The 26,452-nt window shown below is 44.0% G+C and overlaps 2 protein-coding genes across 4 annotated transcripts in view; both read left to right on the top strand.

Moving 5' to 3' along the window:
• Positions 1–247: 247 nt before the first annotated feature.
• On the top strand, positions 248–21,308 carry GTF3C3 (general transcription factor IIIC subunit 3). 2 transcript variants are annotated; one of them, XM_064158884.1, is made up of 19 exons: positions 248–443; positions 1,548–1,650; positions 4,779–4,972; positions 5,371–5,494; positions 5,956–6,147; positions 7,129–7,294; positions 8,025–8,172; positions 9,379–9,451; positions 11,119–11,205; positions 11,797–11,900; positions 12,595–12,766; positions 13,187–13,389; positions 13,967–14,068; positions 15,399–15,534; positions 16,177–16,414; positions 17,116–17,306; positions 17,547–17,671; positions 19,267–19,419; positions 20,634–21,308. In XM_064158884.1, the coding sequence occupies exons 1-19, from the start codon at positions 345–347 to the stop codon at positions 20,754–20,756; spliced, it is 2,733 nt and encodes a 910-aa protein (XP_064014954.1). In that variant the 5' UTR covers positions 248–344; the 3' UTR covers positions 20,757–21,308. The 2 variants fall into 2 exon arrangements, with proteins under 2 accessions (XP_064014954.1, XP_064014948.1); XM_064158878.1 differs by lacking the exons at positions 248–443; positions 1,548–1,650; positions 4,779–4,972 and having other exon boundaries at positions 5,375–5,494; positions 11,125–11,205.
• A 4,336-nt stretch (positions 21,309–25,644) lies between these two features.
• Positions 25,645–26,452, top strand: part of HECW2 (HECT, C2 and WW domain containing E3 ubiquitin protein ligase 2) — a 199,592-nt gene continuing 198,784 nt past the window's right edge. For both annotated transcript variants that reach the window (XM_064158857.1, XM_064158867.1), the window contains exon 1: positions 25,645–25,940. The gene's annotated coding sequence lies outside the window, so the exon portion shown is untranslated. The remainder of the gene's footprint in view (positions 25,941–26,452) is intronic.

Genomic DNA, 26,452 nt, shown 5'->3' with positions numbered 1-26,452 from the left:
ATGTGCAAAAGCTCTGCAGCGAGGACAAGTACGGGCGCACCTCCCTGCTGCCCTGGGCCCTCATGCTTCTGGCTCCTCCGAGGCGGCGGCGGCGGCGGCAGCGTCGCAGCCCCCCGGGCTCAGGGGGTCCTCCACGCCAATGCCGGGCGCTGCCCGCTCCCAGGGGGCATTCTGTCCCCGGCAAACCCTCCCTGTGTCCCCCTCCCCGCGGCAGCCGGGCCGGAACTGGCGTGTGAGGGCGCGGGGCGCGGCGGGCGCCATTACGGGCGGACCCGCGTCCCGTCCTCAACTGCGTTCCGGGGCCGTGGCTGCGGCAGTTCCCGCCCCCGACGGCTGCCGGAACGATGTCGGGGTTCAGCCCGGAGCTGATCGATTATCTGGAGGGGAAGATCTCCTTCGAGGAGTTCGAGCGGCGGCGAGAGGAGCGTAAGAGCCGCGAGAAGGTGAGCCTGCCCCTGGCAGCCCCGCGGGCCGCCCCGGCCCGCTCCTTCCCTGCCCGCAGCTGGCAGCGCGCCGGCCCCTTCCAGGCTGCCTCTCCTTTGTGTCTGTGGGCTTATGTCAGGTGTGGTGTGCTCAGCTTTTGATTACTGTGCAGAGCTATCGATTATGTCCACGTCACCGTTGATTTCTTTGCAAAAATTACAATGAACTAGCCTTAACTTTAAGGGTCATTAGGGTCTGGTAGGACAAGTTGTTCAAAGCAGCTTAGACCTTTCAGAGGCACGGAATGCAACGTTTTGGTTCGTACCAGTGTGGCTTGCGCCCCTGGACACGACAAAAGCTCGTGGCGTTTACTTTTGGGCACCGTACCTAGTTGCTTTAAGTTGGAGTAATGAGCAGAAGCAGGTTTAGATACAAAATCATCCAGCATATACTAGTGCCACTCTCCCACCGTCTGTGTGAAACTGAACAAGATCCAATTTGACTCCTTTTGGTATTGTTTGTAGATTTTTGACAGCAATCAATACCGGGAGAGACGGCTCTATGCCTAAAAGTAAGCAGATGGAAGCATTATGAGATCTATATTGTATGCTTGATTGGAGCTTTGTTGTTAATTTCACCATCTTTACCTCAAAACGGAGCTGAATGTCTGTATTTCCTGGTCTTTGGAGAGCAACTTCAGCAGAACTCATCTGAAATGGAAGGAGAAGTGATATACTAGGGCAGCTTTCTCACTGGACTAACAAGTGCTGGTTTAGTGTTTCGTTCTGCATTTTAAAAAGGCAGGCTTCTAAAAGGATTTATCACACATCTGTAGCTTGTCAGCCACGTTACCGTAACCTGACTGTAATGCCAAGGAAGCAAAGCAGTGAGTCTCTTCAGTCAAAAGTAATGTGAATAGTCACTATCCAATTCACCTCTCATTGACAGGAATATAACTGCTGAACTGTGTTCCTTTAGACTTAGAGCTACAGGGCTGACTCTGCCTGGTTTCACTTGCAGTGCAGAATCTGAAACCTCAGGTTTAAGTGCTGGTTGTAAGTATTAGGGCAAATAGGAATGAGTCATGTTACAAAGCTGATCACTGGTATTGTTGGTATGTGTAGGATGGTGAAAATACGTCTGCTGATGAAAACACTGAAGATGTAGAGGCTTCATCTTCATCAAAAAAAGCATCTGGGAAATCCCAAGATCAGGATGAAACGGACGGTAAATGTTAGTGAAATAATTCCAGTGAAAAATGCATTTAGGAGGTCACTGAAAGCATTTTCTCTTTGATAGCTGACGTTTATACTTGTCTGCTGCTTTTCAAACCTGTGTGTGCTGCAGCATGTTGCATGTTGTTAGTATGGGGTGTTCAAAGTGCTAGCCAGTGTTGTAACTCGTTTCGTGTGTTTAAGAGGCTGCCTCTGGCCAGCTGACTGTCTCTTTTTTCTGGGAAACCTTCAGTTTTCCCCTTCTGGCCTCTTAACAGGGTAGCCACGTGCCCTCAATTATTTGATCTCTGAAGTTATGAATAAGTTGAAAACCTTCAGCCTGTTTTGGTTTGGTGGTTGTTTATTTTTCCTGTTCATCTCTTTGCTAGCCTTTTGTTGAGATTACAGTGTTTCAGAATACTTGATTCTGTTGTGTGAGTGTTGTCATCCTAAGTGAAGTAAAATAGCTAAAAAGTTTTTTTTTTCCCTTTCTTTATCTTTTTCTCCTACTCAGTTATTGTTTGACCTGTTTAAAGTGCCTCTGTGTTTATTTCTCTCCTGCTGGATGTTCTCCTAGCAACACATTCTCTGGCTGGCTTTCTTTGTACAGTTACTGGTGCCTTAGCAAAATGAGTTTGGCTTCCTTGGGATCCAACATAGCAAAAGGATTTGCAGCAATTGCTGGATGTGGTACATCTCTAATTTGTGTGGGTGCTGCATGACCTTGAGCCTCGTGTTCTGGCTTGTAGCTTGAAATTTTGAGTGCTACAGTTTACTTCAGAACACCTGCTGAGAAGCTCTACTGCGTGCACCAGTCAGGGCATGTTCCCGAGGGGTTGCCCGGGCTGTAAGTTAACAAAGTGTAATTTTTGGTCTCTTCCTGTTGATTCTTAGATTCTTCTTGCTGCTTTTGTTTCAAATTTTCATAATCTGCGTCTGTTTTGGGGACTTTGGTGTTGTGGGGTTTTTTTTGTGTCTGGGTTTGGGTGGGGTTTTTTGTTGTATTTGGGGGAGTTTGGCAGTGGTGGTGGTTCAGGGGGATTTTGTGCATTTGTTAGGGTTTTTTCCTTACTTTTCAGAATCAGACCTCAAACTGTCTCACCTAAAATATGCCTCAGTGGTGCCTTGGTTTTGCCTCCTATACTTGAAGGACAGAAATTGAGCACTGGAACTGTGGCTGGAGCCAAATATCTGTGGCTCTTTACTGACCACTTCTATTTTTGTTGAAATACTTCCAAGCTATTACAGTATCACAGTATCACCAAGGTTGGAAGAGACCTCACAGATCATCAAGTCCAACCCTTTACCACAGTGCCCAAGGCTAGACCATGGCACCAAGTGCCACATCCTTTCTCTGTATTTTTTTTGTAACCTTGTCTCTTACAGTTTTTTTTCCATGTCTGTCATCTTTGTCTATGAAAAACTAAACACACACTGATAGATTTGATACTAGTTTTGACTTCTGCTCGTACTACAGACAGTACAGAAGTCTAAAGAGCAGTCAGTATCAAGGAAACTTTGATATTGTTTATATTTAAGGAATTGTTGCTTGAATCAGACTTGGAGTATTCAGAGGAAAAATGTTAGAAAAGGTCATTCTTGGAATCACTTTTGGCACATCAATCTTCAAAGCTAATTTGTTCCTATCTCAGATGATCTCCTGTGTCTAAGGAGAGTGGAATAAAAGGGGGATGAAATTATTAAATTCTTTTTCAGATGGTGCAGGAAGAAAAGTCTTGATTTTTAGGTACTTAATATCAAAGTTAGAATAAAAACAACTAAATGTATCTAAGTCTGGGTAAAAAAAGGCACATCAAAAAATAAGGATAAATTCAGGTGTAGTACCCAACTCCCTCTTGCATATAGGCAATAAATGATAGATTTGTTTTTAAGTCTCAGCCTGATAACTGTGGTTATTCTGTTATAGAATCATGGAACATTAGAGGTTGGAAGGGAACTCAAGAGATCATTGAGTCCAACTCCCACTGCCAAAGCAGGATAGGTTAGGGTAATCCACACAGGAATGCATCCAAGTGGGTTTTGAAAGTCTCCAGAAAAGGAGACTCCACAACCTTTCTGAGCAGCCTGTTCCAGTGCTCCTTCAGCCTCGCTTTAAAGAAGTTTCTGCTCGTGTTGATGCTCAAGTCACCCAGTCATCCTCATGGCTCTCTGTTGGACTCTCTCCAGCAGATCCCTGTCTCTCTTGAACTGGGGAGCCCAAAATTGGACATAGTATTCCAGATGTGGCCTCACCAGGGCAGAATAGAGGGGGAGAAGAACCTCCCTAGACCTGCGCAGATCTTTAGATGCCCATTTCCCTAGCTGACACCTTTAAACATGAAACATTTTGATATCCCCATAAGTAGAAATTTGGGAGGGGCTTATAACTTTGGCTTAGAAATGAAAAATTGTCATTAGAAAACCTCTGCATAGCTTGATAGTTTGCACAGGTGGGCACTTGTGAGGGCCAGTAATCCTGAGCTGAGTAGTGAAAAGCTGTCATTAAAAGAATAGGATTTTTAAAATAAATCATCTGCTTTAAGGATATCAGTTTTGGATGTATAGCTTCACATTTGTACTTGTTTTAATGAATGTTGTTATTGCTTCTTCCAGCAAAATGTGGATGGTCCGGATTTTGCATTTACACATGTTAAAGGGCCCTTACCATCATCACCAGAGTGGTTACAAGATCCTGGGTTCAATTCTTATTCTAAAAATTGGTCTCCACCCTGTTGTTTAGTACAATTGTGTGCTCACTTACCCTCTTGAGCTGAAAAGCCTGGCTTCATCTGATGAGTTCAATGATTGGAAATTGCTGGATACACTTCTTTTGTAAGGGCTGAGAAGAATGTTGGCTAAACTGTCACTTTGTTCAATATGCTGCTCCATGCTTTCAGTTGAAATATCCCAAATATGCTAGAGACGGGGGGATACTAAGCATTGGTGGTGGATAACAGAGCTTTAAAACCAGAGAAGGTGGTTAACAGTATTTTTGCATTTCAGCAGGACTTTTTATTAAGAGTTGCTTGTTAAAGTGGGCTACCAAGTATGAAGAATTCTGTTTTCCTTGTACTTATCCTGAGAAGCAACATGTACTCTTGATTATACTCTTTACTGCATTTTTGCTTGCATCTCAACCAGGAGAAACATCAGATGGCGTCAGTAAATCTGTTCATCGGGTCTTTGCATCCATGCTTGGGGAAAATGAAGAGGAGGAGGAGGAGGATGAAGAGGAAGAAGAAAAAGAGGAAGAGGAAACGGCTGAACAGCCCACAGCTGGTGATGTTTTTGTGCTGGAGATGGTACTTAATCGAGAGACCAAAAAAATGATGAAGGCAGGTGTTTAGACTTTGATACAACTCCCTTGTTTGTCCTGAAGCATGGTACAAAAATGCCAGTTTGTGTGATTTTTAGCTACTCACTGGGAAACCTGCCTGCAAATCAATCCCTGTAAGATACTTCTGGTTATGGTGGTGTCACCTATCTTTGTTAAAATTCCTGTAGATTACTGTTGGCAAACTTCCAAAAGTAACAAGGTGAATTTTTGCAGTGTCTGGATTGTCTGCATTAGATACCAGAGTCACTGTCAGGTATGGAAATTGGCAGACGTTTGGGTCAGTTTAGTATCACCAGTACTTAAGTAAACTCGTGTTGAGCACAAGTGTGACTGATGTCTCCTGAATGTGAGCACAGCTGAATCCGCAGTAGATCTAAAATCCCCTTTTCCATTTAGGAGAAAAGACCTCGAAGCAAGCTTCCTCGTGCCTTGAGGGGTCTGATGGGAGAGGCCAATATCCGGTTTGCTCGAGGAGAACATGAGGAGGCCATTCTGATGTGCATGGAAATCATTCGACAGGGTATGTTAGAGTGGTTAAACCTTTTGAGCTTTAAGTGTGAGTGACGTCATGCACACTAGGAAAATGCAGTGTGCCTCTGCTGGTGATGAAAGTACTCAGCACAAGGCAAGTCACTGTGAAAGCAGTGTGGAATTGAGAACATAAAGTCTGGTTTTTCTGATGTTTTGCTTGTAAAAGAAAACCACAGATCCTGCTGAGACCTGTGTCTTTGCTTAGCTTTACGCAGTTTGCTTTTACTGGCTCTGTAGAACCAAGATATAAACATCATCATGACTTGCAGTGGAGGATAATGCCATAAATACTTCTTAAGATTGAGTCAAGCTGCAAGTTTTTGCCTGAATTTAAACAGCAATGAACTTTCCTATAATTGTCATATCTGTAGTTGCAGAAAGGCAAATGCAGTTGTTTTCAGGTTGGTTTGAAAACAATAATTCTTAATTATTCTCGTTGTCTTTTCACAGCTCCTCTTGCTCATGAGCCATTTTCTACTCTTGCCATGATCTATGAAGACCAGGGTGATATGGAGAAGTCTCTACAATTTGAACTGATTGCAGCTCACCTAAATCCCAGTGATACTGAGGAATGGGTTAGACTGGCTGAAATGTCACTGGAACAGGACAATATTAAACAGGCTGTTTTTTGCTACACAAAAGGTAGCAAACATTTTAATAGGTGAAAGTAAATGTTAGGATCCTGAAATAGTTTATGTTGGAGGGCACCTTAAAGATCAGCTAGTTCCAACTCCCTGCTGTGTGCAAGAACACCTCCTACTAGAACAGCTCATGACTCTGTCCAACCTGGCTTTCAACACTGTCAGGCTTGGTCCCTCTACAGTTCCTTTGGACAACCTCCAGAAAAGTTTCCAGTGCCTCACCACCCTCATGGGGAAGAATTTTTCCCTTATGTCTAATCTCAATCCTGCTTCTTCCAGTTTGAAGCTGTTACCCCTCCTCCTCTTCCCACATGCCTTGATGAAAAGTCCGTCTCCAGAATTTGGGTAGCCCCTTTCAAATACTGGAAAGCTACGCTGAGGTCTCCCCAGAGCCTTCTCTTTGGCAGGCTGAACAACTTTGGCTCTCTCAGCCTATCTTTGCAGGAGGGGTGCTTCAGCCCGTAGACCATTTTCAAAGCCTCCTCTGGCCTTGCTCTAACAGTTCCATGTCCTTTCGTGTGCTGAGGACTCCAGAGCTGGCCCCAGCACGGCAGGTGGAGTCTCAGCAGAGGACAGAATCCCCTCCCTCCACCTGCTTCCCATGCTGCTGGGGATCAGTGCCATCTTGTGTTGTGTGTCTCATCACCCAGCATCTCCAAGTCCTCAGGACTGCTTGCTAGCCTTTCTCCATCCAGTCTGGATTTGTGCTTGGGATTGCCCCAACTCAGGTGCAGGACCTAATGCCTTGGGTGCTAATGGCAACAGTTTTGTTCTCTTCTGCTTTCTAATTTAGCTTGCTGCATTTTGCTGGGGTTCTGGTACCCCTATCTGGAGTCAAAGAGTCATTGACTCTTAATGTAGGGTGCCCTTTTTGTACAAAACCTGCTATGTGCTCATTAGTCTTCATCTAGTCAGAGGAACAACTGTGAAATCCATTGTTGCCTTTTCCTGCACTAGAGTGCTAATAGGCTTCTTCTTGCAGCTCTGAAATATGATGCAACCAACGTGCGTTACCTGTGGGAGAGATCGAGCCTGTACGAGCAGCTGGGGGAACACAAGCTGGCTATGGACGGCTACAGGCGCATCCTGAACCTCCTCTCCCCCTCTGATGGAGAGCGCTTCATGCAGCTGGCAAGAGACATGGCAAAGTGAGTTGGTCTGGAAAACACCCTGCTTTGGTTTCCCAGAGTTCCTTGCAAGATGGTGTTGATAAACTCTGCAGCTGCTGCAGGCTGGCTGGCTGATTAAAATAAAAGCTGCATCTGATTTTGCTGGGGCAAGCTCACCACCAGCATTCAGCCCCCAACTAATGTCATGTTTTCAAAGCCTGACATGGAAATGATCCTGTGCAGGATCAATGCATCAACTTAGAAGTGTTGCATTCTCTTGCCCAAGACAGAGATTTGTGGTTGAAGTGGGTAGCCCTATTATTGTGGTTTTAATAAGCTGTCAAGCTATTTTATATCTAAGCTTACTCATGCATAAACTATAGAAAGCTGTTACCAGCCTGTTTCCAAACAGTTTAAGTGTGTTGATCCTTGTGGTTGTGAAATGCACCACAAAAATATATTGTAACACTATTATTACTGAAGATTTTTCTGAAACCAAGTAAATGTGGTACATCATCAGTAACTTGTCTTGAGGTGGGAGGTACTGTGATGAAAACTCCAGGAATGTCCAAACATAGATGGTGATTATTCAAAATACATAAAAATTATTAACATTTCTAAGAAAATGAAAAAAAAAACACCTTTCTCACCATCTTTTGTAACTTGCTAATGAAAATACTTGTTAATAGGCAAAAATAAGTGGGGAAATCCTTTTGCTTGTGTTTGAGGTTACCTCAAATACTTAGTGTCTCATATCTGTGTTTTATAGAAGTTACTATGAAGCCAATGATGTGACCTCTGCTATTGAGATAATAGAAGAAGCCTTTACTAAGCACCAGAGCCTGGTCTCCATGGAAGATGTTAACATCTCAGCTGAACTGTATATTTCCTCCAAACAGTATGACAAAGCACTGGCGGTATGGAGAACTAAATACACTTCTCTGTCATGTTCAGCACCTCTTTGCTGGTCAGAATGGGCAGTTCATGTTCTTACAGTGCTTAGATATGGTCCTAGTTCTGTAGCTGATCAAATACAGATTGCTTGCTATTAGTTCTGTAGTAATTAACATTAAAGTTAGTAGTTTGATGTTGGAGGTTGTTAGAATTGCATGCTGTTCCATGTTTAAAATGTTGGGATCCTTCCTCCTCTATAGTTGCCATACTCTGAGTAGGCAGAGAAGACCTATGAGCTGGTTTTGGAGTGCTACCAGCAAAGGATATTCTCTAAGCTGTAGGTTATAGTTTAGGGGGAGACACTGTATGATGTAAAGGTTCAAATGCAGACCGTTGTGCTTTATCTGACATACTTGTGTTACAATTAATAACTTATTCATTAAGCATCAAGCATCCATTTCAGAAAGTCAATACACCTTGACTCTAAGGCATTGGGAAGTGGAGAAGTCCACTAATCTGTTCTCAGTTTGTTCTAGTAGGCTTTATCCCTTACTTCTGAGGCATGTTTCCAGGTTGATTTGGTCTGACTTTGAGAGGAGAGAATTTAGTATGTGGCCAGGATTATTCATTGCAAGGTAGATGGAAGAAACTGTTAGTTGAGGCTTTCTCCTTGTGGACGTTCTTATTCTCCTAAGAGGAAAGTGGCAGGAAACAGCCTCGGGGTGCAGCAGTGAGAGGTTTAGATGGGACTATAGAAAAAATGTCTTCCTCAAAAGGGTTGGCAAGTCCTGGAACAGGCTCAGGGAAGTGGTGGAGTCCACCTTCCTGGAGCTGTTTTTTATAAAGGAGATGTAGATGTGGTGCTGAGGTTTAGCAGTGAACTCGGCAGTGCCGTGTTAACAATTGAGTTTGATGATCTTAAAGGTCTTTTCCAGTCTAAACCATTCTGCAATTATCTAATGCTTTATTTTCAGTCTTCCAAGAGGCATTAAAAGAAACTATAAATGCTAAAAACTATTCTAGTTCTGATGAAGGTAACTGCTGCATTTGCTAAAGAGGTGCTGGACAGAAGATGATCAAACTCAGAACTAGCCAATTGACTACGTGTGAAATGAGTGCAGCTTTTCTTTTGATGACTCTGGTGATATCTAAACCAGCTGCCATGTGATCTGGTTACTCTGTATGCCCTTTAAACCTTTAAAATTATTTAAGTTACTTGTCTGTTCTAGGTTATTACAGATTTTGCAGGAATTGTACTTGAAAAGAAAACACCAGAAAAAAGTCCATCTGAGGAGAAGAAAGGTCAGTAGCTAACAAGAGGTTAGCATGCCCCTGCTGCTCATCCAATATGACATTTTCCCTTCCATTTAATTTTCGGTTTTCAGGGGTATTTTGATGCACATTGACAGGCTTTTCTTTTCTGAAACTTTCCAGTGTCTCTTAACGACTTGCATGGCATGACCTCAGTTCCCTGTAAGGAGTTTCTCTGATGTCCAATTAGCTCTGCTGACTCACAAAGGACAAGGGCTGCACTCCAGGCAACTGCAGCCTTTTAAAGTTCTAAACATTCCTGGGAGTGTTCACATCAGTCCACCTATTTCTAAGTGTCTTCTGAAAAAAAGACTTAGATAGGCTTAGTGGCTTCTCAATCTGAGACTAACATTCTTCACAAACCCTACTTCTGATATTAAACATTTAAATGTTTTGATATATGCAAGTCTGGGAGTGCTGGCTTGTAAGTGAGTAAAGTGAGCTGTCTTTGAGAAGACTGTTTTGTGAAAATCATTGCTTCAGTCTTAAAATGATTGTTTGCTCTGTGGAAGCAGACAGGCAGAAAAACGTGGGGGTGCTGGTAGATAGTAGCTGAACATGAGCCAGCACTGTGCCCAGGTGGCCAAGAGAGCCAATGGCATCCTGGCCTGTATCAGGAACAGTGGCCAGTAGGACGAGGGAGGTTATTCTGCCCCTGTACTCAGCACTGGTCAGGCCACACCTTGAGTCCTGTGTCCAGTTCTGGGCTGCTCAATTCAAGAGAGATGTTGAGATACTGGAATGTGTCCAGACAAGGGCGACAAAGCTGGTGAGAGGCTTGGAACACAGCCCTGTGAGGAGAGTCTGAGGGAGCTGGGGTTGTTTAGCCTAGAGAAGAGGAGGCTCAGGGATGACCTCATTGCTGTCTACAACTATGTGAAGGGAGGTTGTAGCCAGGTGGGCATCAATCTCTTCTCCCAGGCAATCAACAACAGAACAAGGGGACACAGTTTCAAGTTGTGCAGGGGAAAGTATAGGCTGGATGTCAGGAGGAAGCTCTTCACAGAAAGAGTAATTTGCCATTAGAATGGGCTGCCCAGGGAGGTGGTGGAGTCACTGTCCCTGGAGGTGTTCAAGAAAAGACTGGATGAGTGCCATGGTCTAGTTGATTGGCTAAGGCTGGATGATAGGTTGGAGTGGATGATCTTCAAGGTCTCTTCCAACCTGGTTGATTTGATGATCCTATGAACGATGCCATCATACCAGCTCCATAAGCAGAGGCCCTGTCATAGGATTAAATTGGTTATTTCAGCAGTTCAAACCCAGTGTAGGGATAAAATACTTCTGTTGGCTTTTTGCTTTAATGGACCAGGTAAAACTACAGTTGATCACTAAATGACTGACCTGGTTTAGACTTTGAATGGATCATTTATAAGAAGCTAAACAATAAGGAACCTGGGAATTATAAGAGTTTTGCCAAGTTACCTGGAGTGTGCAATCACTTAGGTCAAAGCTTCTAAACTACTCAAGAGTTTGCTTCCTGCTCTTGCTTTGTAACTTTTGTGACTATTTCCTGCTCTGCTGCCCTTGAAAATGAAAGGGGGAAAAATATCCAGCCCCCACTTTTCTGAGCAAGCTCCCAATCGTTTATGGATTCAAAAGCACTTTTGGCTTAGGTGGTGGTCCCAGGGTAACCTGCTAATCTTTTTTTTTTGAAGATACAGAGGCAGTGGCAGAGGCTGAGGGAAGCCAGGAGGCAACGACTGATGACCAGAGTCTTCCAGTTGCTGAATCCAGTGCTGCAGGTATTTTAACTTCTCAGTTTTGTGCAAGCCTGTGAACTGATTGTATGCTCAGGTTGCAATCATATGAAAATGGAGGAAGATTTCTAACAGCAAAGAAATGGGGCTTCATCCAAGAAAGGTTTCTTGTATACTCCCTTACTCAGAACTTTCTCCTAACAATGTGTACAGCCAGAGCTCTGGTACACAGGATTAGCTTAATAAGAATAAATGCTGTAATATAGAGTATTTCATTCAAAAGGAAGGAGAAGAGGGTACAGGTTCATGAATTGCTAAGGGAAGGCTTTATGAAGCAAGCACATCCTGAGAGGGCAAAACTTCTAAGTGCATCCTACAGGATCCTGCTGTGGAAATCCATGAAGACAGACAGCACTTGATGTTTGTGTGACGTGATTAGTATCAGAGACAGTAGGAAGAAGTTGTTCCAACTATCTGGAAACATACAAAAGGAGGAGATAGGCCAAGCCTACACCAATGTTTTCTAGAGTCAGTGAGGAATTATGTTCTTAGCAGATCTGAACATGGCCTGGGTCAGCTTGTGAAATTCTTGCTAAAGCTTCTGGGTTCAGAAAGGAATTCTTTATCTTCTCACAGCTGTGGAGAAGGTCAGCTGCTCCATACCTGAAGGTGTTCCCATCGACATCACAGTCAAGCTGATGGTGTGCTTGGTTCACTTGAACATCCTAGAGCCTCTGAATGTAAGTAGAAACCAACCCATAAGTTGGGGGGTGTTTTAATAACTTTTCAAAGGCAGTAATTTTTTTCTTGTCTTCTTGTGGCTGAGGTCACTGAGAGAGCTGTGGAGATTCTTTTTGTCTCCCTCCCACTCCAGGAGAGAAATCTGCAATTTCTGGATTTGTCTTTAGAAAGCATGCCTTCAGTGGAAGTATTGTTGATGCACAGTAAATCACAGACCTGCTGCTCGGATGGGCCCAAGACCATGCTGTGGTTCATCGCGAAGGCACCCATCAGATGTGAAATGGATAGATATGAGATGTCAAGTCTAGAAAAATATGGCTTTTTCAGGAGTTCTGCAGTTCATGGTTTTGTTTTTTTGGGGCTTTTTTCCAGTTTTTTTAAACTGAAAAATGAAGGAAGTGTAGTTCAGAATGCAAACAGAATAAAAATGGAAGAACCATAGAATTGTTTTGCTTGGAAGAGACCTCTAGGATCATTGAGTCCAACTTTCAACCTAGGACGTCTATGGCCATTAAACCATGTCCCCAAGTGCCATGCTCACACGTTTCTTTAACAGTTCCAGGGGTGGTGACTCCACCACTTCCCTGGGCAGCCTGTTGACAGCATGAAAATGTGTGTCCAATAACCATACTTGGAAGAATTGTTCTCTTTGGTTATTTGTGCTTTTTGTGTCCTTTTTTTTTTCCCCTTAAGCCCCTTCTGACTACTCTGGTAGAACAAAATCCAGAAGAAATGGGTGACTTGTATTTGGACGTCGCAGAGGCGTTTCTGGATGTGGGAGAGTACAACTCAGCACTGCCTCTCTTGAGCTCCCTTGTCTGCTCCGAGCGGTACAACTTGGCTGTTGTATGGCTGCGGCACGCGGGTAAGAAGCAGCACGGCTGCTGAGGGGTGATGAGACAATGCTGAACATTTCCAGGGGCCTTTGTCTAAGATCACAGGAATTTTTGAGTCAGATGTTGAAGGATCATTGGTATATGTCAGACTATAACTGGAATTTATTATGAGAACCTTGTCATGGAGGATTTTCTTGTCCTTCATATAGACTGAAATATACTTCAGGTAAAAATAGTTAATGAAGTGAAAGAGCTATCTATTCTGCATTCCATCCTTTGTTAAAAGATGATACTTTAAGTGAAAATGTGGATGCAGCAGTACATATTTCTGAATATTTTAACTTTCATAATGCATATTTTGGATGATTTTAACTGAAAAAGTATCTGTAAAGTGTATGAAGTATCTTACAGGCTCTTCATGTGTGTTGCGTTGTTTGTGGTATTTCTAGAGTGCTTGAAGGCTTTGGGACACATGGAACGTGCTGCTGACAGTTATGCCAAAGTTGTTGATCTTGCCCCACTGCACCTGGATGCAAGAATCTCACTTTCCACACTTCAGCAGCAGCTGGGCCGACCTGAGAAGGCTCTGGAAGCACTGGAACCCATGTATGATCCAGACACACTGGCACAGGATGCCAATGCTGCCCAGCAGGTGGGTGAAGCACTCTGCCCTTCCAGTTCAGGGAACACTATTCTCCTGAAGCATGGTAGTGGCTAAAACTGTCAGCTACCTAGGAGCAAGGATTGAGCCTGATTTCCAGCATGGTGAGCCTTCACAGTGCAGCAAATTACTCACTAGAGAGCATCAGGGATGTAGCTCACTCTCCCTCACCATTTCAACAGTATTTCCCTTTTCCTACCTGATTATTTTGGGGTGAGGTGCAAGCTCCTGGCCACTGAGAACCACTCAGACACCAATCACTTTGCATCAAGTTGATCCGCTGTTGTGATGTGTGTGGTTTGACTTCTGCAGTGCTGTAGCCAAGTTTCTGTGTCTCCTCTCAGCAGCACCTTCACTGTAGTTAGGCCTAATTTCTCTGAAAATGGAGAATTTCAAACAGCATCTGCTGCAGGGCAGTTTACTTGGGTCTTACCTGCTGCTGCCAAGATTCTTACAGCTTGCAAGAAGCTTTCACAATCCCGTTGGTACTGTACTGAGTCAAACCAGTTTGTTTCATGAACTCGCTTCCTGTGCAAGTGGTTGAATAATAACATTCCCTATTCTCTAGGAATTAAAGCTGCTTCTCCATCGCTCCACGCTGTTGTATTCCCAAGGCAAAATGTATGGTTACATCGACACCTTACTCACAATGCTGGCAATGCTGCTGAAGGTAAGCCAAGCTTTCAAGCTGTACGTTGGGTTAAGACAAGACACCAAGAAGCTCAGGAGGAAAGCCAGGGGGTTTTATATTCAACTGATTCATTTTGTTAGATCATAACCTTGCAGGGAGCCTGTAATACTGTGTGATGGTTTAGGCTGTTACCTGCCCCCCCACACTTTTGAATTTGCCCCAGCTAACTCAGAAGGGCTCTGGGAATGTAAATGAAGCTATTTATTTACAGCAGCACAATATACAAGCAGCTATTTACAATATATACAGTTATATACAGAAATATACAAAGGAAAAGTAATACATAAGCACAACTCCCCTCCCAGAAACCTGAGTCCCCAGGAGGGGTTCTCAACCACCCCAACACCCCCCCCTGCCCCTCTCAACCTTACCCCAGTTCTGAGAAAGAATAGAGGTGCAGCCAAGAGGTTAAGAAGGAAGGTTAGTGGCAGTGAGGTTAAGGCGATGTGGCTCGGTCTGAAGGCAAAAGCAAAGTGAGAACAAAATGGAGAGTGTTATCTAATGTTTACTTCTTGTTCCCAGACTTCTCAGTGGGACTGTGAGAGAAGGAGACACAACCATTGTTTTCCTTTTCACAGCTAAATTATCTACTTTCTCTCACCAAAACATTCTAGCCTGCTTCAAACTAGCACATACCGGTGTCCCTACCTGTAGGGACAGAGCAGAGGACCACTCGTGTGTCTAATTCCTAATGAAGTGATTTAAGCAACCTGTTTTTCACTGTACACAGAACACACTGAATTCTAATGCTACTTTGAGTGCTTTCTTAAGGTGTGGATACTGGTTTCTATTTCAGCAATTTGCTTTTGGAGTTCTTAAATCAATTTGTCATATTTTCTTGAAATAAAATTACCTAGTCCCCCAGATTTATGGCGCCAGCAAATACAGCAGTGGTGAGTTTATAAACAAGGAGGGAGAGAGAATAGTTGGACTTCAGTTTTATCCATTACTGCTGTATTACACTGGTTCAGTAGCTGATTACACACCTACTTCTGAAACTGATACAGAAATGCTTGGTTTTGCTGTGCCTCAATGCAAACAGTCTTGATTTCAGTATTACAGGGATGTTCTAGAAGCCTATTACCTCTTTTAAAGAGACTTTGTAGCTTCTTTTGCTCCAGTTTGGAGTGGAGCATGAAAAAATGCAGAAATAACACTCCTTTTGGGGTCACTCAGAATCTTGCTCTGTCATGGTGTTTCCAAGCTGCAGTTTTGTCATGCAGCACGAGCAAGATGGATTAGCCATGAGGGTGCCTTTGTCATAGATGTATTGATGTAATCTGAAACACTCCCTTAAATTTATTTCTAGGTAGCAATGAGCAGAGCTCAGGTGTGTTTGATATCTAGTTCCAAATCTGGAGAGAGACACCTCTATCTTATTAAGGTGTCAAGGGATAAAATTTCTGACAATGACGACCAAGAGACAGCGAATTGTGATGCAAAAGGTAACAAATGTTTATTAAAGCAATAAGATGAACTTAGTTCTGAAAAGTTAAATAAATGTGACTTGTTTTGCACGCTCAGTCCATGCAGTTAATGTTAATATTGCTTTATGTCTAGGACAGAGAAGGCAGCAAAAATTAAGATGTTACTACTTAAGGGAATAATAGTGCAGAGAAAACTAGTGTGGTTTACAGAATAATTCAAATGGGGAAGGACCTGGAAGGATCATAGAGGACAACATTCTCAGTGCAGATGCAGTGCCTGCAGGTCTAGAAGAGAAAAACACAGTAGGAGAGTGCTGTGTTGCTTTTTGCTGGCCCAGACTTGCCTGAGCCAGGCCACATATTCTTAGGCACCCTTAGGTGGATGAGGAAGAGTAGCTGTAATTCATTCCCGTAGGAACTTTATGGCTTGCACTATGTGTATTTCTTGCCATTTATACCTAACTTTTGTCAATTTTTTAGCTAGTATTACATAAACAGCACTGAAAGTGGGGGGGGGAGTAAATACCATGTCTATCTTTATTTTGCCTGTTAATGCTGAGATGGTTTTGAGAAGATCAGCTGAATATAAGTACTTTTATTATTTAAGAGTTTATCACTCTCATTGGAATTTTCTCAACTTCCTATCTTGGATCATTGTAGCAATTTTTGCTGTTCTCATGAGCGTGCTGGCAAAAGATGACTGGTGGAACCTCCTCCTGAAGGCTATTTATTCTTTGTGTGACCTCTCCCGGTACAAGGAGGCAGAGCTACTGGTGGATTCCTCTTTGGAGTATTATTCATTTTATGATGATAGACAAAAGCGCAAGGAGCTGGAATACTTTGGTCTCTCTGCTGCAATTCTGGACAAGAACTTCAGGAAAGCATACAACTATATCAGGTGAGGCAGAGCAGCCTCATCTGTACATGTACACTGGGGCTGTTGTACTGCTGAGACTGTTGCCAAAGGAGGCAGGTGATGCTTTTCAGCTTGAACTAAAACACATGAGGAAAGGCTGAGAGATCTGGAGAAGAGCAGTCTGAGAAGGGATCTTCTCATTGCTCAGCGAGAGCTAAAGAAGCTACTGGGGGCAAGAGGATGGGGCCAGACTCTTGTCAGGGGTGCCCTGTGACAGGACAAGGGGCAATGGGCACCCAGGATGTTCCATCTGTACATGAGGAGAAACTTTTTTGCTGTAAGGATGCCAGAGCCCTGGAGCAGGCTGCCCAGAGAGGTCATGGAGTCTCCTCTGGAGAGATTCCAAACCTGCCTGGACTTTGTGATCCTGGGCAACCTGCTGTGAGTAACCCTGCTTTAGCCAGGTGGTTTGAACTAGATGATGCCCAGAGGTGCCTTCCAACCCCTACTATGCTGGGATTATGTGCAGGGCTTTCTGATAGCCTCTGATACCAAAAAGCGCATAACGCAGTAGATGGTTGGTTCTGCCAAAATCATTGGGTCTGTCTTTCACCTTAGCCTCAGTCACTGACCTGCTATTTGAGTGTCACCTTCCCCAATCTGTTGAGCTTTTATTGCAGCTACAGCATTACCTATATAGCATTGACTAATTTTCTGTGTACTTTTCTACTTCTACTGTACAGAATCATGGTGATGGAAAATGTCAATAAACCTCAGCTGTGGAACATCTTCAACCAAGTCACTATGCAGTCTCAGGATGTCCGTCACCATCGTTTCTGCCTCCGCTTGATGCTGAAGAACCCGGACAATCATGCGCTGTGTGTCCTGAACGGGCACAATGCCTTTGTGTCTGGCAGTTTCAAGCATGCCCTTGGTAACATCCATAATCTTTAATAGTAACAAATATCACAAATCAATATTGTTTTTTCTGAGAAGGATTTTGTAAAATAGTTTTCTTCATACATCAGAAAATGATGGTTGGCTTAACAGGGTCAGTCTGGTGCTTTGGCTTTTCTTAGTTTGTGCTTCTAATTTGAAGATGTTCTCTTTTGGCCTTAAAATTCTTAAGGGATACTTTTCACAATCACCACCTTGATTGAATTGTTTGCTTTAGGACAGTATGTGCAAGCCTTCCGTGCAAACCCTGATGAACCTCTGTACAGCCTTTGCATTGGCTTGACTTTCATCCACATGGCATCTCAGAAGTATGTGTTGAAGAGGCATGCTCTCCTAGTACAGGTGAGTTACTGACAGTAGTGCTACTGGTAGCATGTCCTGGCTCTGTATCCTGCCATTATGGCTACAACACACTCTGTTTCCATCACAGAATGGCTCAGGTTGGAAGGGACTTCAGGGATCATCTACTCCAACTGCCCTGCCATAGCCAATGATGCCTCTAAATTAGACTTGGCTGCTCAAGGCCTCATCCAGCCTGTCCTTGAACAGCCCCAAGGAGGAGGCATCCAGAACCTTCCTGGGTGGCCTATTCCAGAATCTCACCACCCTTGTACTGAAGAACTTCTTCCTAAGACTGTCTAAACCTACTCGCTCTCAGCTTCAAACCACTCCTCCTTGCCCTGTTGCTAGACACCTTTGTGAAAAGTCCCTCTCCAGCCTTCCTGTAGGATCCCATCAGGTACTGGGAGGCAGCTCTGAGGTCCCCCTAGAGTCTTCTCCAGACTGGACAACCCATGCTCCCTCAGCCTATCCTCATAGCAAAGGTGCTGCAGCCCTTGGATCACCTTTGTGGCCCTCCTCTGGACTCACTACACCAGCTCTCTGTCCTTCTTATGCTGGGGATACCAGAACTGGATGCAATGTTCAAAGTGCAGTGTCACAAGAGTGGAGTCAAGGGACAGAATTCCCTCTCTTGCCCTGTGGCCACACTCCTCTTGATGCAGCCCAGTACACAGCTGCCTTCTGGCTGCATGAGGGCACTGCTGGCTCATGGTGGGCTTCTCGTTATACAGCACCCCCCACAGGGGGTAATTTTCTTCAGGGCTACTCTCAATCCGTTCTGCACCCAGCCTTGATCTGTGCCTGAGATTGGCCTGACTCAGATACACTTTGACTTGTGACTGGCTTGGGCATAAAGTTCAACACTTTTCAAGCCTGTCAAGATCCGTCTGGATAGCATCCCTTCCCTCAAGTGAGTCCCTTGCACCACACAGCTTGGTGTCATCAGCAGACCCAGGAGAGATCCCTGAGGGACTCCACTTGTCACTGGTCTCCATCTGGACATTGAACCGTTGGACATCATTAATACTGCATTTCAGAACAGGGATATTGCAAAACATGAACGCAGATGGAAGTAGGCTTTTGGTCTAGAGCTGTGCCCATCTGAATCTGCTCTTGGTCAACTGTAGCTTCTGCTGCTGCCTGTACCCAGTGACTGCTCGCAGAGATGCTTGTGAAAACATTACTGATTTCAGTCTTGATGGCTGTGCTTTAGGTTTTTTTCCACATTATTTTCTCGTCCTCCTTGCTTTGAAGAAGCTTTCTAGTGCAAGATCTCTGCTACGTGCCTTTCAGAGACATGTGTTTCAAACTGCATCACTGAAGCAAACCTTATAGACTTAGGAAGTGGTTATTTTTCACCCTGTTGTCTTTTTACTTCTTCTAACTGCTTCTTAGATCTCTCTTTGTAAAGATCTCGTGGCCTGCAGTTTAGGCTACCTTCAACTTCTAATCTCCTTTATTCACATTTTCCTTTCATTTGCCAGACCCATTTATAGACCAGAGGCTGATTGTTACTGCACAGGATATTGGCAGTTATTCCCTCTGCTCTCCACTACCTTGAAACACCTTTTCACAAATGTGTATGATGTGTACAGGGCTTCTCCTTCCTTCACCGCTACTTGGACCTGCGTGGGCCATGTCAAGAGTCTTTCTACAACCTTGGCCGTGGCCTTCACCAGCTGGGATTACTGCACCTGGCAATCCACTATTACCAGAAAGTCCTCAGCCTTCCTCCCCTCACCTTAGAGGTACTGTCTCTTTGTAAGTTGTGTACAGAGAGTAAAAGCAGCTCCATGTGAATAACACCTCAGTCAGCTTTGAAATAGATACAGCTAGTAGGCTGGAATAGTTGCAAAAAGGTTAAAGATGAGCTTTATTTTGTTGCATGTAATAAATTACAACTGCAAGTTCTCTCTGCTCAGCAGCATGCTGGAGCTATATAGACCAGTTCCAAAAATGCCTAAACACATCTAAGCCTTGGTTTTCCTCTAGTTGAGCTGCAGTAGCTCATCCCAGCTGATGTCATATATTTACGAGCCTGGACTGAGAGAAAGATCCTGCCTAGCTTTGGCATGGGTAGGTTACAGATGTATTTAGGAAAGGAGGAGATTTGAGAAAATGATGAGATTGCCAAGGTGTTAGTGCTGGGAGCTGGAGGCAGCCATCTTGTGTGGCAGGGTTCATGTTGACTAGAGAAATAGATACAAATAAATGTTTATGAGCTGGTGTAGTGGTTTGGGTGTTACCCCCCCACCCCAACACCCAGCTTTGGAAATCACCCAGGCTAGACTCAGCCACCTTTGGAAATTTGAATGAAGCTTATATTTACATCTTAGCACAATATACAAGTAGATATTTACAGCATATACAGTTATATACAAGGTAAAAGGTAATCAGAAACACAACAGCCCTCCCAGAAACCTGAGTCCCCAGGAGGGGCTCCCAACTGCCCTTCCACCTTCTCCCACTCCTCTCAACCTTACCCCAGACCCAAGGAAGAATGGAGGTTCAGCCAGGGGGTTAGGAAGCAAAGTGGATTAATCGGAGAGGCTAGAGAGAAATGCAGCTCAGGCAATACCCCGAGAAGAAGTGCCTTATCTATGTTTGGATTCTTGTTCTTATACATCTCAGCAAGCCTATGAGTGAAGTAGACATCACCCTTGTTAGTCTTTCACAGTCTGTAATCTAGTTCTTCTCACCAAAACATTCTAGCTAGCTTCAAACTAGCAGAGTTGGCTAGCTAATTTACAGCTAGTGTTTTGAGTATGTAATCATATAATTTGGTAATTAACAACATGTGGAAACTCATTAAAGGAGGGCACAAGGAAGGACATTTCCTGTTTGAATACAGCTGAAAGCCTGTGTCAACCATATGTGACTTGATGCCACTAAGTGCTGCTTGCGTTTCAAGTTTTGTACTGGTTTTTCATATGGGTAACGTTTTACATCCTTACTTTTACAGGGAATTGAAACTGACCAGACAGACTTGAGGAGAGACACTGCCTTTAACTTGTCACTTATTTACCAGAGCAGTGGAAACACCAGGCTGGCTCAGAAGATGTTGTACACCTATGCTATTGTATGACGAGCTTTGCGTCAAGAAGCGATGCTCTTTGTATCAAGCTTTGCATTGCACACTCCTGGAGAAACTGACTTCCTGTACAGCTTTGTCTATAGATGGTCAGTCATGACTTGACTGTAGGTAAGCTTTCTGGACTTTGTTTACTCCTGACATAGGAACCATGTCACCTGTGGATGCAAGCTGTCCTGAGCACAACAGAGACAAGCTTACATGTCTGTATTGGCTGTTCTGTGCTTCACTGCTCCAGGATCTGACAGCCACTTCTGGGTATGTGCCAGACAGGGAAGACAGTCAGACAGTGAGGCAGTTCAAGAATCTATAGTCACTGGTGAGGAGGGATTTAATGTGCAGCATTAAATTACTGTCATCCAGAAGAAATAGGCTTTTACTATTCTGTGGAGGATGGAGAACTCACATCTTAAAAGAATTGAGAGTCTTTCAGGAATTCATACTCCTAGCAGCTGCTCTTTGTGAAGGAGACTGATTTCTGTTCTGTTGAAGTCACTGCCACCTTTGTTCTGATCTTGTTAATAAAAATCCTGAGGTTGATGTTTACTCATTCCCAGCAGACATTGATCCAAACTAATAGCTTAGAGCTAAAATTAATATAATGATACCATGGCTTGTTATTTAATATAGATCACAAATGCCCTGGGGTTTGAATTGCTTCTGATGGTTGACTGGCAGCATCTGATAGTGGAAGCATGCTGCTGCCAACCCAGCAAGAGGAGCAGGGCTTTACCATAAATACATAAATCCTTATTCTTCATTGGCATTTTTGTGTTAATCACACAGTATCACAGTATCATTAACCCCAGGGCTTTAGATTTCTTTTGTTGCTGTTTGCAGCAAGTGACTCCTGTCACTTCACAGAAAAAGTTTATCACATCCCAGGAAATACAGCCCTCAGTACTGTACTAATGCTTAGAAATCAGCAGCCAGAGACATTGCATGCAGATTCCCATTGGGTTATGTTCCAAAACTGAGTCTGACATGCTCAGCTCCTAGTGCTTGTGTATTATTTAAAATAGACTTGACACAGAGGGAGGTTGTGGTGGGTTTTTTTCAAGAATTGTCTTAAAAACTGAGCATCATCAAGACATTACCCTAAATGACTTCATTTCTGATCCCTAGTGCTGCCAGAATTCTGATGCAGCTCAGGTTTTACACCCAGGAGGTATGGATCTTGAGTGCTCATACAAAAGGAAAACACAATCTGAATGCTGATGCCTTTCCTATAAATTGTTTTAAAGTGGAGGATAGAGAGGGGATTGCGAGTGTGAAGCCTAAATAGTCCGTGGAGTATTGAACATCTCTCTTGGGCTGATTTGGGCATGTGCTATATTCATCTTTAGGCTAACCTGACTGAAGCTTGGTTTAAAAATGCTCTCAAGTACTTAACACTCAGGCAGAGGACCCCACCACCTTTCCTAAGCCTCCTTCACAGAAAGGACTGTTTTACTAAAATGTAAAATCATGGGATCATAAGCTGGTTTGGGTTGAAGGGACCTTTAAAGGTCATCTCTGTTCACCGCAGAAACACTGAATTAGACATCTTCAACTAGATCATGCTGCTTAGAGCCCATCTGACCAGACCTGGAATGTGCAGGAACTAAAAACAGGATAGGAAAAGCTTGAAATCCAGCCACCACAATTCTGGGAAAGCTTTAAGAAGTCATCTTTACCTGTCAGATTGGTGTGGGGGGAATGTTCCTCAAGCCTCATCAGTAGAATTAGTAATAGTTCCAGTGTAACATGGAGTGTTATCAAACCAATGTTAATTGTTTAACCATGATAATTTTGTTAGCTGCTTTGTATAAAAAACTAAGGCATACTTACAAGACTGACCCTAAAAGCATCTTCTGATGGTCTGAAAAGCTGAATTAAGGCTTTTCAGTTGTGCTTAGTGATGCCAGCACTGACAGCTGTTAGAAGGCTGGTTCTCATCCACATGTGCTGAAAGCCACAGGTTGACAGGAGAACAACTGATCTTTTGGCTGCTTAGAAACGTCATCTTTAAATACTGTAAATATTACTGTAACTACCTTGAGAGACTTAGCAGCTACCAAGCCCAGGGACAATGGCTTGGTCTACCCTAGCAATGTAAAGGTCAGCTACTGACCCCACAGGTGGGAGCAGTATTAGACTGCCAGCTTCACCAAAATCACTAAGTTGAAAGAAAGTTCTTGTCTGTTGTGTACTCCTGCCATCTGGAATGGGTGAGCTGCCACTCACCACACTGTGCTCCACACTGCAGAGCATGCTCTGAGCAGACAAAGCAGTTCCCTTTCAGATGAAAGCAAGCTAGAAGATGGCTTCCAGAAGTGCTCCAATCACTAGTAAACATTCGGTCATCAAGATCAGACTGGAGCAAACCTGAAGTAAACATCAATCCAAAATGCATCCTGGACTTCTGGACCAGCTCTTTCATCCTGCGCCACTGGCTGAAGCAGACATAAACTTGAAGCAGTGCTGAGATAAAAGGCACTGGGATACAGTAATCATTGACCATTACTCTGCAGTCCAAAGAGCTTTAGAAGCAACAGTAGGAGGTGTTGAACCTGCACTGTATCTGTGCAAATACAGTACCCAGAGGAATGGCCACAGGCATCTCAACAGCCTGTGATTTAATACATCAAGTGACTGCATCGGCAGGGGGCTCTGGAGCAAGGAAGGGATGAGGAACTAGCCCTTGGGGTACATCATGGGTTGATAATATCTACAGAAGAAGAAGAGTGGTTGGGGCTGCTACTCTGTCAATGCACAGTTCATGCAAACACAGCTGCTGCTTTGTCCTGCCCAGGCAAAAGGGCACCAGCATTTGTCCCTTGCTAGGTGACCTGCTGAAGCATTCTCAAAAAAGCAGTGCAGTTTGAGAAGACACTTTCAGCTGTCGTGACTCCACAGTCTGAGTTCAGTGTGTAAGGAGAATGGTCTGTCATTAGAGGTTAATGTTCACAAGGGAGACGGAGGAGTCCTGTAAAACTGCATTCAAATGAAGCCGAGTCCATGGGGCACAATGCCTGTGGAGGCTCTCAAACTGCTGGAAGGCGTAGGTCCCCTTTTAGCTGAAATTCCTGGACAAAAATTTCCCTCTCTCTTTCTCTGTTGCCTTAGATACTTGGAATTTACAGACTTCACGGTCTGCCTACTGCACGTTTGCACTTTACATGTACCCCGCACCACATCACACATTCAGTATTCATTAAATTAGGTTCTTCATTTCTATTTCTCTGGGGGCAGAAGTTGTCAGTTGCCTATTAAGCTTTGCCCTAAATGTTCAGAAGTTCAGTTTCTGCTATCTGTTACACCTGTTAATTTACAGCAAGACTCTGGTGAGGCACTAGCAGAGGTTTTGTGATTTGCGTACAGCAGAGAGAAGGCTGAATTGTGATTCATTTTCTTTTGCTACTCAGCGTTCTTTAGCAACATCGTTATTTGTAAAGACACCTTCCACCGCAGTCCTATCTGGAGCAAGCAAAACTCCCTGACAGTGTTAACTACTGTTTGCTTGAGGACACTGTGGAGGCAGAGAGATGCAGCTTATACCAAGCCAAGCTTTACAGTGCAGTTGATTTCTAAAGGAACCAGTGTGACCAGAAGAAACCTGGAGCCACGCTTCTAAGCAGCACATGTAAGGAAGCTTAGGTGTGTATTAGCTTAAATAGTGTGCTCAGACACTCCTTGTTCTTTAGAAGAGCCATTTGCTTCGAGGAGAGGGTCATGTGACCATGAAGTCAGAGGAGGTGCAGCCTGGATGCTAGGACATAATTCACAGAGGGTTCTCAAACCTTGGAATGGTCTGCCCAGGGCAGTGGTGGAGTCACCATCCCTGGGGGTGTTCAAGCAGCATGTGGAGCTGGTGAACATGGTTTAGTGTTGACCCTTCAGGGCTGGGTCGAAGATTGGACTGGATGATCTTTGAGCTCTCTTCCTATCGGCTGTTTTCTATGATTCTTTGACTTAAATCCAGAGTCCTAGCTCCTAAGTTACAGTTTAGGACCAGTTTTCTGAAGGAGCAGAATGAGCTAATTCCAGCGTGTCTTTGGGCTTCTAGACTCCCCTCTCCAAGACTTCCCTCTCTACTAAGCTAAAAAAGTAATGCAAGTAATGTGCAGCTTCCACAGAAGTAAAGAACAGCATTGGTCTCAGAGGAGGTGGCAAACAGAGCTGAGTGCCACACCACCTATACTGAAGCCACACAGAAAAGTAAGCCATGCTGAGGATGAGCTGATCCTTAGCATGATAACTGGTCATGTTGTCATCATCTTTAATGTGTTATGATGAAAGTCATCTGCTTCAACTACTCTTTCCCCACTAGGATAGGTTGAACAGATTCCACTAATTTTTGTGAAGGCAAGGTGATGTCTGGTGTAACACTGCACACCTAATGAATTCCTGATGTGCTCCTAAAATGGCCTAAGGCTTATGTTCTCTGATGACCCACAGATCATCTACCATTAGAAGCAGCCAGTCGTGCCAGTTCTTCCCTGCCCAGTCACGTCAGCACCCCGCCACAGAGATGTGACTCAGTCTCCAGCAATTCACCTGACCCCTCTGCAAACCTGTCTGAGCTTTGTTTTGATAGCACCTGCCAGGCCTTGGGCCGAAGTGATGAAAGTGAAGATGTAGCTCCTCAGGAGCAGAGTTTACAGTACAATAAAATGTAACCATTTTGCCATCAGTATTGTTGATGGCAGCTTCACAATGCAAAGCACCTGAGTCGAAAGAGGTGAGAGGCACCAGTTAATTCAAATCAGAGTTTATGATTTACACACCCATTGCGAGGCCCTCTTTATTTGTGAGACTGCCTCAGAGATAACCACTTATGTAACCAGATCAGATCAAGCAAGGTTCCCAGTTCCTCCAGCACCCGGGAGTCTCCTGGTCTCCCCGAGCTGGAATCATCCAATGAGATCATTTCCTGCCCAGCTCACACAGACTTTCCTGGTGGTGAGCTGAAGGGACTGGGTTTTTCCTCTGCTGTCCAGAGAAGCCTGAGTGTGAAGCTCCTGTTTTTTGTCCTGGGAAAACATGCGGTGCTGTGTGAAGCTGATCACTGGGGAATCATTGTTGTCATTAAGGATGAGATTAAAGTTTTAGCTCTTTAAGACATCTTAAAAAGCTAATTACTCAGCTGCTAACAACCATCAGTAATGGAGAAGGCTGACAAATCTACACAAAAAGGTAAGCAGGGCTTTTGGAAGGGTGTCTGTAAAAGGGAGGGAGAGGGGAAGGACAACCACTGAAAAAAATGCGAATGCAGAGAAGACAATATGGTAGCTGCTGGACTTCAGACAAGTAAAGCCACCAAAAAAATGAGATAGGCAACAGAATTTTTCTAAGTACAGAAGCGGTCCCCTGTAGCTGACTTGTTTGTCCCCGTAATACTCTTTATTGCTTAAATCAGTCCTTTGGCTAAAGAGTTGGAAACGAAACTTGAAGAGGTGTTTGAAATTGACTGATAATGAGCTGCCAAATACTTTCTCCACCTGTTTTCTTTGTTTCCTTCTCAGAAATGAATGTGCTGGCTTGCTTTACCTCCTTTTTGGAGCTGATCTCAAGGTTCTCTGGCTGCAGGCTGTCCAGCTTAGATCTGAATCTACAGTGAGCTGCTTCCAGGTTAGCTGTGACCTGGGCGAGACAGTGTAATTAGAGCTGCAGAGAGAACAGTTGATGCACGCTGTGGTCCAAGTTTT

This window comes from Pogoniulus pusillus, chromosome 2 (genome assembly GCF_015220805.1).
Source record: "Pogoniulus pusillus isolate bPogPus1 chromosome 2, bPogPus1.pri, whole genome shotgun sequence".
Lineage (NCBI taxonomy): Eukaryota > Metazoa > Chordata > Aves > Piciformes > Lybiidae > Pogoniulus > Pogoniulus pusillus.
Note: the sequence above shows the minus strand (reverse complement) of the source record. Positions and strands in the feature narration are given on the sequence as shown.